The following is a 17696-nucleotide window of genomic DNA, read 5'->3' as shown; positions in this document are numbered from 1 at the left end:
ACACATATTAATGTATACTTTATGTTAATAAATAATATATTCTACCATATCTAGTAGTCGTCATTGCAAATAGTTTAATGAAAATCACTGGCCCATCTACCCCCACAGAAATCCACAAAGACCTTTTCTACCACCCAGTGGCCATAGTCTGAAACTCACTGCCACTGAAAATAATATTTGGTTTGTCTTATGAAACTTATTTTCATATCAACATAATTTATAGTTACAACAACAAAAACAGACGACTCTATATTTAGGATGGCTTCATATGTTTTAAGCTTAATGTAAAACAAAGCCAGTATCATGAAGTAAACAGAGTGTGCGATGTCTTGTGCGCATGTGTACATCTGCCACTCGTCCACTTCCCTCTCGCGCGCTTCAGACTGTTGTGAAGTATAGGAACCTTCTATGGCGGTCTTTCAATACGCCGTTTATTTAAGTACAATCATCATTAAAAGTGCGACAACGCTTTCCACGAAGTGCGATGAAGATGGTTTACATTTTGAAGCGCTGATCTGGTTCTGAGCTTGTTTAGAGTTGGATTTAGAGTTTGATAGCTTTCATATTAGCTACTACTCAACAGCAATTGCATTTGTTTTTCTTGCAGCCGAACCAGTCTAGTTGTGGACTACATGTCACCCATTGAATACATGGTGTCGATACAGCTCAGTCGCGTATAATATTCATCTGGGCATGCATTAACCCCACGACTTGAGCTCAGACACATCGGGCCCTTGGTGCCATGAAGCTCCAGTGTGATGTTGAGGTGGTGAGCAGGATGCTTCCCACCTTCGGAATGAAGAGAAAGGGGAAAGGTGTCCGGGCCGTGTTGTCAATAGGAAAACACGTGGACAAGAATACCCTGCGGAACATCTATCTGATGATCTGCACAGCCAAGGACCGGGCTGGTTCGAAGTATAAGGTGGGTAGCTGTTTATCTTGCTGGTTTAGCGACCTACCCTGTCATGTGGCTAGTATCGATTTACTACACAAGACTAGCAGTACACCCCTACATTTTACATTGTGATGTATTTAACCAATGCTTAAATATGAGGTGCCATAAATAATATAGACAGATTAATAAATGAGTTAAATGTATTGTAAGTACTGCAAAAAAAATATTCTTATTTTTTTTAAACTGCTTTATATCAAATTGTTAGACATTGTTTTTTCTACTTTACCTCCAGTTTAATGTTTGCCATCTGTTCCCAGCTAAAGGACAACATAGAGAAGTTCTTCACCTGGTTCGTAGATGAGGGCAAGGCCACCGTCAGGCTAAAGGAGCCTGCTGTGGACATCTGTCTGAGCAAGGTAGGAATAGGCTCACGTTCTTTATCTATTCCCAATATTAAACGTGACAGGAATATTTAAATAAGACAAGTTGTTTTGGCCCAGTATATTGCACTACATGTTGATTGATCTAGGCTATGTGCTGTTCAGTTCACAGCAAGACTGAGTCACTTTGAAGGGAGGAGGAGGGGGTGGGGTTTGTTTTGCCAAACATAATAAAAAAAGAAGGAATTTGCAATTTATTATAACCATAAACTTATAAAGCAGACAGTTGCTTTAGCTTGCAGTGTAGTAATAGTTGTAACAATCATGTGAAGCTCAAGGACACCTTTGAAAGTCAATCTTAGGATGTTAGCCTAGTGGTGTACTAGTGTGTGAGGAACATAATAATATTCCATCTCTCAGGCTCATCATTTCCATTGGATGTGATTGCCTCTGGTGCATATTGGGTTGGGTATGACCTATTTCCCTAAATAGGACTGCAGTTTAATGTAGCCTAATCATCACATGGTCAGTAGCATCACAGACACAGTTATAGGGCAACAGTAGGCCCAGCCCAGTCTCCATGTGAGAGCGATTACTACCAACCCCTTTGAGGGACTTATTATGTTAATGCAACCTCCTGTGTATTGTAATCTGTGTGTAATTAAATGTTATTTATTGTGTACCTCCAGTGAGAAACAAAGTGGTCTGTGTTTTATACTTTGAAGTAAAATTTAAAATAATTTTGTGTTCGATTACTAATTGTTTTTATATTTTACATATAGGCCACTATTTTATTTTTTACACCACTCTGAAGGTTTTCTATCTGTTTTCATAGAGGAAATGTGTCCATTTATTTTTAGGGAAGTGATTGCCTTATATTGTATCTGTGAGCTGATGTCTTATATTATATATGGTACATCACTCTGAATACCAGCAATAAGTGGGAACCCAAATCTAATATGTTTTGGGATTGGGTAAACAATTTACCTTACCAATTATTTCATGTCAAATCATTGATTCACAAAGTTAAACAGGTCTATTTAGAAAATTCAAATAGGACATTTGTGTGAAATGGGTGTGGTTATTTTTACAGGCTGATGCTAATAGCCTGAAGAACTTCCTGTCTGCTGCTCGTCTGGCTGACAGAGGAAGTGACATGGACAGTCTTCCTCTTTCTACACTGACACCAGTGCGAGCCCGGGATGTGGAGAAGCCCAAGAAGAAGCTGACCATCATGTCAAAGAAGGACTACCCCTTGACGTCCAACTTCCCATACTCCCTAGAGCAACTGCAGGTCTCTTACTGTCGACTGTCCCGCATCGACCTGAGGATGCTCTCCCTCAAGTCCCTGCGGAAACTTGACCTCAGCAATAACCACATCAAGAAGCTTCCTGACACCATTGGGGACCTGGGCTGTCTGGCTGATCTGGTTCTGCACAACAACCACCTGGAGAGCTTCAGTGAAGCCCTCTGTCTGTCCTCCCTCCAGGGCACCCTCCAGAACCTGGACCTGAGCCAGAACCGCCTCCAGGCTCTGCCCACACAGCTCTGCCACCTCAGAGAGCTGGTCAACCTGAAACTGGATGACAACAAGTTGAAATGTCTGCCCTTCCGCATCGGACATTTGTCCAAGCTGAGGTTCCTGTCCGCCGCACATAACCAGCTGTCACTGCTGCCTGATAACTTCCGGAAGCTGAGCCTTGAGAATCTAGACCTGTTTGGGAACCCGTTTACCCAGCCTAATCCATTGGACCACCGCATGGAGCTCACCTTCCCCCTCAGTTTACAGGAGATGGCCTCCAGGGCTGTGGTAAATCTTAGGTTAGTCTCATAGCTTCTCTACTCTGTCTGCCCTTTAGGTATATATACTGTATATTTGCCATGTCTTAAACAGGTATATTATATCATGGTTGACCTCACACTTATCTTTCCATCACTCCTCCCAGGGTTCCATATGGGCCTCACCTCATCCCCGCCCACCTGTGCAGGGACCTCGAGAGGGCCAAGACCTGTGACTGTGGCCAGCCCTGCATCAACTTCTTCATTCAGACTGCAGTTAGCATGAACCTTCACCAGGTGTCCCACACCGTGGTACTTGTGGATGACATGGGGGGCACAGAGGCCCCTGTCCAGCAACACTTCTGCTCCCTGGCCTGCTACTCTGAGTTCCTTGACAACTGCCTCCAAAGGGGGATCAGATGATGATAACAATGGAAGTGTGAGTGTGTTTGTGTGTGTATGTGGACCTGGGGTTACCGTGATGATGGGAATTTCAGTAGACAAGTTGAATTACCTCAATTCAGCTCGTGAATGTCAGTAGTGTTATTAATGAAAGTTACAGAATGTCAGCTTGAGTTGGTCAGTGCTGTTTGTCATACATGGCAGGATGACTGACAGGATCTCTGCTCAGACAATGTCCTGCGTATTTATCTCTGTGTGTTATTTCATCCACATGTTATTTTTGTATTGTTATCGGGGATACCTACAGTCTCGTCTTTGTGTCGGTCTACTTTGTTGCTAATCAAACATTCAAAGCTGTCTAAAAGGGTCCTATTTTTTACTTAACTGGGACAATTTTCATAATAAAGTTACAAGATTGAAGTAAAAGAAAGTCCCATATTGTCACCGTTTATTGGGGCTGGAATACAAACATTCAAATGTTGTAACAATGATCTGGTTAAATTAGGTAGAGAACTACTCAACAGTTTATTGAAACAGGAGCTTGTGTCACCACTCAAATCACTGTTGTGAGTAAAGCAAAACTCAAACACTGTTGCCTTTGGCTCACAATGAGCATTCTGTAATGCGGGTTAATATAAAACCCATATAGAACATTTTCATAGTCCACAACAAAACTGTTCAGAACAGAACTAAATAGAAAATCATATACTATATGACTGGGGTGTTCGATCCTGGTCCTCAGTGTCCTGTATGTTGTAGATGTTTCCCTGCTCCAGTACACCTGTTTCAAATGAATGGGTTGTTATCAAACTCTGTGGAAGCCTGATAAAAACCATTCATTTGAATTAGGTGTCTTGGAGCAATGAACATACAGGAGGAATCTGAGGACTAGGATTGAACACCCCTGCTATAGGAGTATATCATTAAACCAAAGTTATAGTTAAACAGGAGAATCAGTCAAGGTCATAGAGAAGAGTGTTCTTAAAGGAGAATCCGGCAGAAGTAGCATGTTCGGTTATGACAACTTCCTGTCCATCCTCCTTAGTCTCCCTCAGCACAGCTGGAGGTACAAACTGCTTCATGTTCCAGTCCTGAGGAAAGGTCTGCTGTGATGGCAGGTCATCTTCATCCACCCCTTCCTCTTCCTTCAACATCTCCTGTGGGATCACAGCCAGGTCCTCACAGAAGCGCACAGTGCTGTTGTTCACCTTGGCTGTAGATGGAGCTGGCTTCCCTTCGGTTCCAGTGAATGGAGCTGCTCTCTCCGCCTCTACACCACTTCTGCTTAACATTGGGGTTCTACTCTTCTCCTCAGGACATGTGTCCCCCTCTCTCTTCTCTCTGTGTTGCAGCTGGTCAGTGGTCTGGTGATGGTACTGGTGGAGGTCAGGCTGGGATGCAATGGTGGACAAAGCGGATGTTTCGTTTGTTTCAAACACCATGTTGGCGATCAGGGATGAGGGCTCAGAGTTGCTCTTTAAAAAGAAATGGAAGAAGTGGAAGTGGAGAGGCAGGTGTTAATAACAATTGGAGAACCATGACATTTACTTTCATAATCCTACAACATTAAAATTCTGTGGGATTATAAGAGGTTTACCTTGTTCAGATGCATATTGCCAGCCTGCTCTTCCTCCTCCCTTGTCGGGCTGTTGCAGTCAGCAGCCTGGTCTCCGGCCTGGTCTCCGGCCTGGTCTCCTGCCTCGTCTCCGGCCTGGTCTCCTGCCTGGTCTCCGGCCCGGTCTCCTGCCTCGTCTCCGGCCTCGTCTCCTGCCTCGTCTCCGGCCCGGTCTCCGGCCCGGTCTCCTGCCTCGTCTCCGGCCTGGTCTCCGGCCTGGTCTCCTGCCTCGTCTCCGGCCTCGTCTCCTGCCTCGTCTCCGGCCTCGTCTCCGGCCTCGTCTCCTGCTTCCTTACAGTGTCTCAGGTTGTGACTCCAGTCAAGGCCACCTGGCTGGCCAGACTCTTCCCTGTCTCTCCAGGGTGAACCAGGCTGGATCCCAGCTTGGGCTGATGGTGCTGGATCAGTCCCACAGTCGGCTGCTCCCTCTGAGCTGTTTGCTGTGGAAGCGTCGTCTTGATCCAACTCATCTCCTTGGCCAGACGCTGTCGACCTGTCTTCTGACAACACTGCCTTGTCGCTGTCTTCCCCCTCCACGTTCTCACTGCAGGCCCCAGAGAGAAATGGCAGGCTGGTCGGCTGCTTCAGGGGCAGGACAGGCAGGGTGATAGTCAGCTGGTGCGTCAGCTTGTTGAACTTGGCTTCTCCTTTATCGTAGTCCACAGGGTATGCCAGGGGTACCTTCAGGCTGTAGGCTGGCTTCTTGGATTGCAGCAGAACGGTCTTCTCTGTCACGTCCAGATCCAGCTCCCCTACTGATCTGAGGAGGGGCAGCTCCACCATTACGACTATTTCTTTGGGCCGGGGGCTGCGGGCAGAGTCTCTTGAGAACCTGAAATCCTGTAAATCAATATGCTCTATGTACTTTAGGGTGTAGTTGGGCTTGGTGGAACCCTTGGAAGGGCCAGAATCTGATTTGTGGTGGCTCTGGCTGGGCTGCACCTTAGCTTTGAGACCCTCTTTAGGATTAGGTGCTTCTGTGTTTGGCCTCTCGTCTGGGTAGGGGAAAGCGAGAGGGTCAGGCTGGGCTGGCTTCTCTTGACCAGGGTGTCCAGGGATGGTTTTGCGGGTGACAGAAGCCACAGGTGTCCCCTTGTACTTGATCTTAAGGACTCTAGTGTTATTTTTGTCCAGTTTAACTTTGAATCCGTCCTGAATGGCCTGAACAGCAATACCATCCACCATGTCCATGAACGTCTTGTTTGTCCCAGCAATGTGAAGTGTGTCCGGGTGGAATACAACGTCATATATAATGAACTTGTTACCTTTGGAATCCCTGTCAGTTCGCCCTTGGGTCAAGCTGTGGGGCAGAGACCAGTGGTGGCCTGGAATGCCGTCGTTTGACCTCCCGACTTTAAATTCGGGTTTACCAATGCACTCGTTGGAGCAGATGTTGATAAAGCACTTCTGTTTGCCGTCCACACTCGTCTTCAGGACGCGAAAAGGCTCGGGGTGAATAAAATGAAGGTCAATGCCCCTTTCCAGCTCCAACTTTTTAATTTCTTGCTCATATATCATCTTAGTCTTAGGGTCTGAAATTTCCTGGGCGTAATCTTGCAGCAATTCTTTGAATTTAGGGTCTTTGAAAGCGTTGGTAAACCTTTTAATTTCATCGGTTGTCATGTTCATCTCTTTTAGTTTCTCGCCGAACTCCATTTTGGGTCGTGAAGGCTATGCTAGTGTCCTTTGTAACTTAATGTAGTTCGTAAGTTTTACCTAACAAAAACCTCAAACTTCTTTACTGGTTAATAGACGACACCACAAGCAAATTGTTTAAGTCACACAGTGCTTTGCCATGGTTCTTCAACTGACTCACAGCTCCACTCCTCCAGACACAAAGCGTCTGTTGACGTAACCATGGCAACAGATCATGTGGCTGGAATTCACTGAGAGAACTTTAGAATCAGAGCCATTGAAAAATAGACCATTGAAAAATAGACATCCGTCTAAAAATCGGAACATTTGTCGTAAATAAAATAAGATATTGGCTCCATTATGCTTGGGATGACTTGACGATTATAGCTGATAAAACACTAAGTATATGAATAGAGTATGACCGTTTACTCCATGTAGGTTTCAGTTGTATATTTATTCATTTAAAACAGATTTTATAGATGCACATGCATGGTATAAAATAAAAATTAAAGCACATCATATACAAACAGATATCAAGTCTATTTCAACAGTATACAAATATAAAAGCAGCTGAAACTTGTATTTCTGTGTATGTATTTTTTTATGATTGATTATTAAAATATGAAAATAATGTAGTAGTTTGCAATAATGAATGACTGCAATACAAACTCACCATTTAATAAAAGATAATTAATAAATAAAACTGCATGTACAAAGCAGAATGCTATACTGAACTAAAACTATCTGTAGCATGTAGGATTAATTGACATTCTTTTTTGAGGTTCTATAGAAAGTCATTCGTCTCTGGACATCCTGAAGCAGCTTGGAGGGCAGCAGAGGGAACCTTTTCTGAAGTGTTTTGCTTGACTTTATATTCTTTGCGATGTAGTCCTCGCATAACCTGTCAGGAAATAAATAATGTCAAGAGAAACCAGACTGGTTGGATGTGATGAAACAAAACTATCATTCTCACTTTGAGTGGAAAGATGGTCTACCTAAAGAGGGGATGAGGCTGTATCTGGAAAACGAGTGCGTCATTGCAGTGACCCTTAAGGAAAGTAGAGAGGTAGAGTGTATTATCCATTCAACATGTATTACCTAATTTTAGACGGCTACATTGTTATCTGTTAAATGTATAACGTACTCTCTATTCTGAAGCATGTTTTTAAATGTTCATCCTGTCGTGCATGACAATGCCGTCCTAGTAGTAACAACAGCCTGAGAGAGAGATAAGTATTTATTTTTAAAAACCTACCTTGTCAACAAGGAGGATGAAGTCACAGCTTCCCCCAAAGACGATGACATCAGAGTCCCTGCCAAGGCACGCTGTGTGCCACAACCTGGAGGAATACAATAAAAGTGGGTTCCAGTAAAGGACAGAAAAGACTCATAGGATAATCTGAAATATTTCATGGATAATAATACATATCCCTGACATAAAATACAGCCTATTGAAAGGTACTCTAAATCGAGTTTACTTTGTTTAGAAAAAGGTATTTTTGGGCAACAAAATTCTCCTTTGGCTACCGTGGTTTCTCTTGGTAGGGATGTTTGATCTCTCTCCATTTCTTTGTTTCGACGTCCAGCACCCAGCCATCACCTGGGAAACAGAATCCAGGCTTTATGGAAGCTTGCCTAAAAGTTCTGTTTAAAAATAGAATAATGAATTTACTAATTTCTCTCGGTGGGTATACTGTACTACTACTTACTCATTGGCTTGCACTCCACACTCAATCCACCAAAGAGGAAGAGAGCTCTATCTGATATTGCAGTCATAGTATGCCAAGACCGTCCTACTGGTACTGTGGAGACTGGTACACTAGACAAGGGGTTATCAAAAATCAATTAAAATAACTAGACATGACCTGATATTATTTTTGAATTATTATTGGACAACTGATGTCAGGTCTATGGTCAGTATGTTAGAATTTCAATTGTGTCACGTGTAAACACCTACATCTCCGTCCACGTCCATGTCTTCAGATCTAGACAGTGGATGTCGCTGGTCCTGGTTTCCTACAAGTGAGGAAGCATATTTGACACTCAAGAAGAACAGACAAATGTGTGTCAAGATGTTTTTGATAGCTCAGAATTCTCATAAGAAGTTACATTTACATTTAGTCATTTAGCAGACACTCTTATCCAGAGCGACTTACAGTAAGTACAGGGACATTCCCCCGAGGCAAGTAGGGTGAAGTGCCTTGCCCAAGGACACAACGTCAGCTGGCATGACCGGGAATCGAACTGGCAACCTTCGGATTACTAGCCCGATTCCCTCACCGCTCAGCCAACTGACTCCACAGGTTGAGACACAAGTTGAGACACAAGTTGAGAGAAACATGCAACTCTCACCATGACTCTCCCCCCACACACGTATCCTCTGTGCTCCAGAGTAGCGCTGGCGTGAGCTGCCCGGGGCGCGGGGGCACGACCCTGCAGACACAAACATACCAGCCGTGCAATCGGCTTGTAGATGTGATTGTGTTGTTGTTTTTTGCCCTTTTGAGATGATAGTTAATTGAAATGAATACATTCAAACGTATTTAAGACTTAAGCCGTACACTAGTGCGGGGTTCACTCCAGTTGGCTGCTGTTGGGTCAAACACGTGGACCTCATTGTTCCATCCCCAGAATACATCCTCAACCTGAAGAGCAAACAATTACAATGTCACAAACAAAAACGTTGTTAACCTATAAGGTTAAAAACTAGTGAGTGTGGCCAAGAAATATTCAATTGACTTTCAATAAATCTTACCATGGGTGCCAACTTGTCAGATATATTGGGGGTGAGGGGCAAAAAAAAGTCAGACAAGAACGTAAGAATCTGTCATACCACCCTGCCCCCCACCCCCATTCTGCGTCAGTGCACCTTACTCCCTTATTATTTTTTCTTAAAGGTCCCATGACATGAAATGTTCACTTTAGGAGGTTATTTAACATCATTATGAGCTCCCCTAGCCTGCCTGTGGTCCCCCAGTGGCTAGAAATTTCGATAGGTGTAAACCAAGCCCTGGTATTCTTCTCCGCCTTTGAGAAAATGAAAGCTGAAAAGCTCGGTTTTGAAAATGCTGGTTTTATGACGTCATAAAACCGAAGGTTACCTCCCCTTTCTCTGATTTGCCCGCACAGAGAATTTGGCCCACCAATGAAAAAATGAGCTACGACCGTGCGAGCGCGATATTGGTTTTCCTCGAGACATCATGGCTTGCAAACGACCGAAGCATGGCAGTTAGCCCCGCCTCTTTCTTCCTCATAGCATTTAAATCTACAGACACAGAAACAGCACATCCTGAGGAAAGCTCATTGTGAGACTGCTCGTAGTGGCTGTAATTCTGCACCAAGGCTTAATTTTTGGAAAGAAACTTCAGATACAGTATTAGGGGACCAATAAGGCCTATATAAAAGCATCTAAAAACAGCATGTCATGGGACCTTTAAGTAACTTTGTAAGACTTATAAATAAACTGTAAGACTTATAAATAAACTTACAATAAACTGCCATTAAACTTTACCCATGAGGCCTCATCCAGAATGAAGCTTCGGTTGTTGTTGTCAATGTCTCTCAGCTGCTTGTGACCGTACCCTCCAAAGTAAATTAGCCTGCGGGGGTCGGCACACATCCACATCACACTCTACCAGACTTTGACGTACTGTGACATTGGTCAAGGCCACAATAGCCTACAAAATTGGGACATTGTAAACCTGTAATTGCAAAAATGTTCATTACATTTTATTCATTTAGCAGGTTCCTTTATCCGAAACGATGTACAAATAGTACATATAGTGCATCGTAAACTTGACTTATGTTCAGCTTACTGCTCAGCTCACTGTCTAAAGCCATTCGTAGCTATAACCATACTCACCTTCCAGTGTAGACCCAGCAGGACAGCTTGTCCCTGGGAGAGGGAGGGGAGCCACTCTCATGAATCATCCTTCTCCAACAGTACTGACCATCTAGCAGGTTCACACAGTAAAGCTGTGTACCAACACAGACTGTTACTAGACCCACAACGGCAGTGCTACAATATTTTGGTATTTCTTGCTTTTCATTCAATATTATTGATATTTTGTTACTTGGTCACAGTAAGCCATACTACGTTTACATAGCAATCACCTGATTTGTTTGTCCATTGTCATCACAACCCCCAAATATGTACATGTCTCCATTGAGAGAGCAGCCACAGGTGCCAGACATGGAGGGCGGTACCTCGCCGGACATCTGAAACATTTCCCTTTAAGACGGGAAAAAGAGTCCAGCAGTTAAGAATAATAAATGGTATGGAAAGCTCTATCCTTGAGGACCAATCTGTCTATGATACACGCACACACACACACACACACACACACACACACACACACACACACACACACACACACACACACACACACACACACACACACACACACACACACACATAGAGAGACACACATACACACACAGAGACACACAGTCTAAAAGCATTAAGAGACAAATTGAGATAGAACGTTTTTGTAAATGGAAGATGAAGTAGCTATATGTGTGTTGTAATACAGTGATGATGTTGCTTGTAGGACTGTGCAGTACAGTACTGTACATCACCATGATTCACTTTTGCATATTTGTTTCTTGTGTCAGTTAGGTTTATCTTCAGTTGAAACATTCATGAACATGTGACACTGACAGCTTGACAGTTTCCATGCAACCATTTGTAAATGTTACAATGTCATAATCTTACCATGCTCCTCTTTCTATGTCATACACCCAGATTTCATCATTGGGTAGGAATACTTCATCATCAGCAATTGACTGCAAAAGATTATTAAATTATTACTATGATCACATTAATATTTGACTTGACATCGAACTATCTACATTGCGATGCCTTGGCTGGCATAACATTGCGTTAACATAAAAAAAAGACTACCATGATTTATGTATTTATTGATATGACAGTTGTTGTATCGCAGTATTTACCACGTAGCCTCCCCAGACATACAGTTGGTCCCCCTCCACTAAAGCTGTGTGTCCGCTTCTCTCGCGAGCCACCAGCTCTGAACAGTGTGCTTCAATAGCAGAATTCATGTCCGCTGTAAATGTTATAAAAAATACATGATAGATTGAATACTAAAAATCGTGAAAATTGTAAACTGTTGAAATAGCATATAGGCTACGAGTTCATGTCAACAACCCAGAAGCTTGCCATTTGACAGCAGGAATTTAGAAGGGGGGCGAGACAAAGGGGGCTGTTACGGAACAGGACGAAGGACATTTTAAGTCTGTCTTTCAGCTCGTCTTGTTCAGAGCTATATCAAATCTTTTTATATGGCTCTGGTCCTGTTGAAGTCAGACAGCATAAAATCAAACTAATATACTTGCATAGACAATTTTATTAAGTTGTAAAAAAAAAAGTAAGTTCTAGCATGTGACATCACATGATAGTGTGTGGTGCATAGTCTTGTCAAAGTAGACAAGCCGAAAATGGTCTACATCTTAATAGTGTTCGCAAGCAGCCTTGCGTCGTTTCCTTCGCCTGACCATGACCATGTCCGAAAATGGGAGGGGAGAGATTGCAGGTTGAGCTTGACCTATGAATTCATAACTGTCACACATTACATACAGTCTGTGTAAAAATCTGGTAAAAATACGCAGAGAAGGGAGAGGAAGCCTTTCTACATAATTGAAACGTGCACCCCTTAATCGGAAGTGAGGTAAATGTATGCGGAAGTTGATCATATTTAGCGCGAAAGGTTGATTGTTGCGAAGCAGCAATGAACATGGAAGTTCGCAAAGTAAAATCTAAAGTGTCTGCTGGGTTCAAGATGCGGGGACTGATGCTTCGACCGTATGTCTATTGTTGTTATGTGTGTCTGTATCTTGTGGGGGATATATTTATTGTGGAATTGTGGGTAGTCAACTCAGTTACACAGGTAGCGAGCTAAGTAGTGACGTCTCTGTTGATACTGCGTGGTGCTGTGTTGATTCTTGAAGCCAGTAGGATATGTAGAATAAATGACATTGATCCTTGCCAACAATAGCTAGCTACATAGCTGTCATTTGGGTTGATGACTATATGTTGATTTGTTAATTTACAGAGATGCCAGTAGGTATCTCATTGAGGTCCTGGAATCAGTCAGTCCGCTGGAGCTGGATGATGTCATCGAACGGGTGTTAGATGCTGTTGAGAAGCAGCCTTGTGAGTGTAAAACGATGACAGTTGATCTTGTAGCAGCAATGAATGAATCAATCAGCTGCCATTAATGAATGTCCTTCCTTCATCTACAGTGTCCTCCAGTATGATAGAGCTACCAGTAGTGGAGACTGCTGTACAGGATTGTAGTCAGTCATGTGATGAAAATATGTAAGTTATAGTTTGAAATCAAAAATCAGATACATCATGGTACATTGTTTCATGGTCTATTGGTTGTGTCTCATTTCTTACTATGATGGGCTGAAATTAACTATGTCAATATTTTCAGAGACAATGTTTTTAACATCATCAGTGCATTCGATGTGCCACGGTTTATCTACAGTACTGAGAGGAAAAAGTTCATTCCGTGAGTACCATATATTACAAAATGTAAGCATTTCCTGCGGTAATTAATTGATCCTACAGCTGGTTCTAGACATGTTTTAGTAAAGTTGTTGCTGATTGGTCTGGCAGCATCAGCATGACGAATCACCCTGCGCCCAGCCTGTGTGGCACAGCCAGAGACAAGGCCGACCTCTTCAGGGAACGCTATACTATACTGCAGCAGGTTAGTACAGTGCTGCCAACAGAGTTCATAAACTGCAGCAGGTTAATACACTGCACTGACTTACAGCTTTAAGAATATGTGTGGGAGTCAGATGGCTGAGCGGTTAGGGAGTCGGGCTATTAATCAGAAGGTTGCCGGTTCGATTCCTGGTCGAGCAAAACAACGTTGTGTCCTTGGGCAAGGCACTTCACCCTACTTGCTTCGGGGGGAATGTCCCTGAACTTTTACTGTAAGTCGCTCTGGATCAGAGCGTCTGCTAAATGACTACATTTAAATGTAAAATGTGAAGGAGACCTGTCTTGTGCCTGATGTGTTCCCTCCTTTCACAGCGGACACATCGTCATGAGCTCTTCACCCCGCCTGCTATAGGGGCAGCTGTAGAGGAAGGCAGGAACAAATTTCAGGTAACAACAATGTACACTGCCATTTCCCGAAGGGGGTTTATATGTGCATGCCTTGTTGGGTCCCCTGATTTGGTACTGACTTTATATATTTCTGTTATTTTTAACAGTTGAAGACGATAGAGGCCTTGCTTGGTTGCACGGCTAAGTTAGGCGAGGTCATCGTCCTAGGAATGGTGACACAGCTGAAAGAGGTGGAGTAATCTTATTAATGCATTAGATTTTTTCATAGACTTTATTGCATGAGAACCTCCTATCAATCAGTAAACAACACATTATCTCTTTAATCCTATGCAGTCCATTAACATTGGTATGGCGACTGAATACATTTTCATTTGAGAAAGTTGCAATCGGGAAATTACGCCGGCTGTGTGTATACAGAGGTTTGAAATTATGTTGATCTTTTCAGGGTAAATTCTATCTGGAAGACCCCAGTGGAACCATCCAGCTCAACATGTCAAAGGCAATATCCTTCCATTGTCCAAGTGTGGGTGCATGGGTGGAGGATGATGAGAAGACACAAGGTTGACGAGCACAAAAGATGTAGACTCATACTTTTCTGCTTAGTTTCTTAAATACTCAGTTTGGGGTGGGGAAAAAAACGAACAACAAAGTGGACGATGATTGTGTTCTGGGAAAATTAACATGAAATCTGAGTTTCTTTATTCCACTGTTACAATTGTATCATTCCTTTACCTGTATCTCCACCAGTTTCACAGTGGTTTGTACACAGAATCTTGCTTTGTTCTGGCAGAAGGTAAAGGAAATATTCACATATCAACAAAATCATACAGGTCTCTATGGTGTGGTGTCAACTTCCAAGTATAGATACTAGAGTTACTAGAGAGTTTGAGATTAGATACTCCTTCAGGTGTAATGTTATATAGTGTAAAAGGAGCATTCCTGTCCCTTAAGGCTAAACTGCGTCTTCTCTCTCCTCACAGGCTGGTACGAGGACTCCGTCTTCCATGTCAACGCCTTTGGATTCCCCCCTACTGAACCCTCCTCCACCACCAGGTCAGCAGGTCAACCTTCTGGTTTCCACTTCATATGTCCTGTGGATAGTGTTCCTACTAGTTTAGGTTATCACTTTCTCTCTCTTGTATTTGTAAATGGCAACAACAACCAAAAAGTGTATACATTTGTGGTGGTTAATTTTTAATTGTGTCGGGCTGTCACAAATAAATCAATGTATGGGAAATACTGGGATCAAAAAAATACCTACTACTACTGTTACTTTTTGTGTTTAGTATTGTGAGGGATCTTACCTGTGTGTGACCTTATCTTCTCTAGGGCATATTATGGCAACACTAACTTTTTCGGTGGCCCGTCAACCACGTCAGTAAAGGCATCCGCTAAGTTGAAACAGCTGGAGGAGGAGAACGAGGATGCCATGTTTGTCGTGTTGTCTGACGTGTGGCTGGACAGTGTGGAGGTGCTGGAGAAGATCCATCTTATGTTTTCAGGTAGGAAACACTGGTAGTGAGAGTCTGTCTGTTTGGATTATGAGCTAGTCTCAGCCCAGACTTGCCGTATACTAAAATCTTTCTATACTAAAACGTGTTCATACAGTGTAAAGAGTTTGATTCATTGATCTCAGTGTCTTTACATTTTTGGTACAGTTGTGATTGTGACAGCAGTTGACATTTCTTATATTTTGCTCTGTGTAGGCTATGCTGCCATGCCTCCCACCTGCTTCATCTTCTGTGGAAACTTCTCCTCTGCCCCGTACGGGAAAACTCAGATCACATCCCTCAAAGGTGAGGACCTCAAGATCCACATCTCAGCTGTTTATATTACGTTGCACAGTAGACTGATTCTGTCTTCTGGTCTCCTCTTTGAAGAGTCACTGAAGATACTGGCAGATGCAATCTGTGAATACCCTAGCATTCACAACAGGTAAGATCCTAGATCTGTGTATGTAATAGTATTGTATTGTGACATACTCGATTTATGGTTTTGCCAAAGTGTAGTTCTGGAGGGTTCTGCTACTGACTGAGGTAATCTAATCTGACCTGCAGTAGTCGCTTTGTGTTTGTTCCTGGGCCTGACGACCCTGGCCCCAGCACCATCCTGCCCAGGTAAGAGTTTAGGGATCAGCAAATCAAAATGATTTGTATAGCCCTTTTTAGAAGCAATGTCACAGAGGGCTTCACATACGCCCATAGAACTGCCCTTCAACCAACTGAAACTCTCAAGGAAGACAAGGAAAAACTCACTATAGGAGAAGAAATTGAAGAAATCATATTCAGTAGCCATGAGGAGTGGACCTGGACCTGTCTTTGGGGCATATGCTGTTTTTTAAGTGATGTCTTAGCTGTCTTTGCCTTTCAATATGCCATGAATATTTTGAACAGATGTAGGCATCCTAAAGTATACATGTTGAGTTTTATGTGTGCTCACATTGAATCCCCAGGCCTCCCCTAGCAGACCACATCACTGAGGAGTTTAGACAGAGGGTTCCTTTCTCAGTCTTTACCACAAACCCTTGCAGGTATGGAAAAACAAATCGCCTACAGTGGAATGAGACTAAATCAAATACCTTTCTACAAATATGAACTATAGGATTTTCAGATGTTTATTGTTTATATTGTCTCTGATAAGGGCAATGCTTGTGCATCAAATGTATAATTGTCTTTGTTTCCCGGCCCCACCATGTCCCCGTCCCCCCCTTAGGATTCAGTATTGTAGTCAGGAAATCGTTGTCCTTAGAGAAGACCTGGTCAACAAGATGTGCAGAAACTGTGTCCGGATGCCTAGCAACAATCTTGACATTCCAAACCATGTGAGTGTCTGACTGCTGTAATGTGGTCCTCTTCCTGTCTGAGATCTGAGATTCAGCCAATCCCTCTGCCACTGGTCCGTGGTGTCATCAAAGTTGTCATGCTTATTTTTCACAAAGTTGAAAATCTCAGTTCATGACTTCTTTTAATGAAGGTTTAACTATAGCTGACTGCTGTACCTCTCCCTCTATAGTTTGTGAAGACCATCTTGTCCCAGGGTCACCTGACCCCTCTGCCGCTCTATGTCAGTCCGGTGTTCTGGGCTTATGACTATGCCCTCCGTGTCTACCCTCTGCCCGACGTCATTATTTTTGCTGACAAATATGACCCGTTCAACATCTCCAACACAGACTGCCTCTGCATCAACCCGGTAACAGCAGCAGCCTTCACCTACACATTTGGATTTTGTTTTAGTTACCGGTACATGCGGTGATGCAGCTCAAATAATAAATCGACAAACTAAACTTGGTGCCTAATTGTAGAATCTCCTTATTTATTGAGTGGATTTTGTTAATATCCTGTGTCATGCCTCCATTCTCTGCAGGGCTCCTTCCCAAGGACTGGCTTCACCTTCAAGGTGTACTATCCCTCCAACAGGACTGTGGAGGACAGGTAAGGAATATTCTCTTTACCTACATTGTAACCTATCCACAATATCTCTACTGGAGAGAAAAAAGTGAAAGTTGTCAGAAAGGTTTCATTTCCTTATCTATTTTAAATGTGCTCTCTCTTTTTATCCTCACAGCAAGCTTCAAGGGCTCTAGAGAATGGATGGGAGCTTCCCATGGATTAACTGTGTAACTCATCGTTTTGTAAAAAATTGTGTGTGTAAATTATATCTGTAATTGTTATTTCAATATACCATTTGTATTATGGAATAAATATCTACATTATGTTGTCTGAATGTGTGGACGTTTTTGTGAATAAAAAGTATGTTGAAAGGTTTTAAACATGTGAGAATTTGTTTTAAATGTATAAATGTGACCACTATAAAATATAAATATTTAAACAAGTTTGCCGCTACGTTCAGCAGCACTAAAATATGCTATGGATCTCGACAGCCGCCAACGTA

General features: G+C 42.9%; 4 protein-coding genes across 5 annotated transcripts; 2 read left to right on the top strand and 2 right to left on the bottom strand.

Annotated features, from left to right (window-relative positions):
• The first annotated feature begins 367 nt into the window (after nt 1-367).
• Nucleotides 368-3880, top strand: lrr1 (leucine rich repeat protein 1). The gene is made up of 4 exons (XM_062469422.1): nt 368-922; nt 1213-1311; nt 2369-3096; nt 3222-3880. The coding sequence occupies exons 1-4, from the start codon at nt 743-745 to the stop codon at nt 3475-3477; spliced, it is 1263 nt and encodes a 420-aa protein (XP_062325406.1). The 5' UTR covers nt 368-742; the 3' UTR covers nt 3478-3880.
• Nucleotides 3881-3882: 2 nt separating this feature from the next.
• dnaaf2 (dynein axonemal assembly factor 2) lies at nt 3883-6948 on the bottom strand. Its single transcript, XM_062469421.1, has 2 exons — nt 5054-6948; nt 3883-4931 (listed from the first exon to the last, which is right to left on the bottom strand). The coding sequence occupies exons 1-2, from the start codon at nt 6725-6727 to the stop codon at nt 4410-4412; spliced, it is 2196 nt and encodes a 731-aa protein (XP_062325405.1). The 5' UTR covers nt 6728-6948; the 3' UTR covers nt 3883-4409.
• Nucleotides 6949-7368: 420 nt separating this feature from the next.
• Nucleotides 7369-11907, bottom strand: LOC134026558 (kelch domain-containing protein 1). 2 transcript variants are annotated; one of them, XM_062469423.1, is made up of 14 exons: nt 11660-11907; nt 11421-11491; nt 10820-10937; nt 10569-10681; nt 10218-10305; nt 9462-9473; nt 9268-9351; nt 9059-9139; nt 8664-8722; nt 8416-8525; nt 8234-8306; nt 7962-8046; nt 7702-7754; nt 7369-7607 (listed from the first exon to the last, which is right to left on the bottom strand). In XM_062469423.1, the coding sequence occupies exons 1-14, from the start codon at nt 11765-11767 to the stop codon at nt 7466-7468; spliced, it is 1197 nt and encodes a 398-aa protein (XP_062325407.1). In that variant the 5' UTR covers nt 11768-11907; the 3' UTR covers nt 7369-7465. The 2 variants fall into 2 exon arrangements, with proteins under 2 accessions (XP_062325407.1, XP_062325408.1); XM_062469424.1 differs by lacking the exon at nt 9462-9473.
• A 485-nt stretch (nt 11908-12392) lies between these two features.
• Nucleotides 12393-17524, top strand: pole2 (polymerase (DNA directed), epsilon 2). The gene is made up of 19 exons (XM_062469294.1): nt 12393-12527; nt 12778-12878; nt 12968-13043; nt 13162-13239; nt 13347-13440; nt 13770-13844; nt 13952-14035; nt 14251-14307; nt 14550-14598; nt 14786-14858; nt 15135-15307; nt 15512-15601; nt 15686-15740; nt 15863-15922; nt 16258-16335; nt 16518-16626; nt 16818-16994; nt 17169-17236; nt 17370-17524. Exons 1-19 carry the CDS (start codon nt 12454-12456, stop codon nt 17386-17388), a joined length of 1590 nt encoding a protein of 529 aa, XP_062325278.1. The 5' UTR covers nt 12393-12453; the 3' UTR covers nt 17389-17524.
• Nucleotides 17525-17696: the final 172 nt, after the last annotated feature.

This window comes from Osmerus eperlanus, chromosome 9, assembly GCF_963692335.1.
Source record: "Osmerus eperlanus chromosome 9, fOsmEpe2.1, whole genome shotgun sequence".
Taxonomy (NCBI): Eukaryota; Metazoa; Chordata; class Actinopteri; order Osmeriformes; family Osmeridae; genus Osmerus; species Osmerus eperlanus.
The sequence above is the reverse complement of the archived record's forward strand: the minus strand, read 5'-3'. Positions and strand labels throughout refer to the sequence as shown.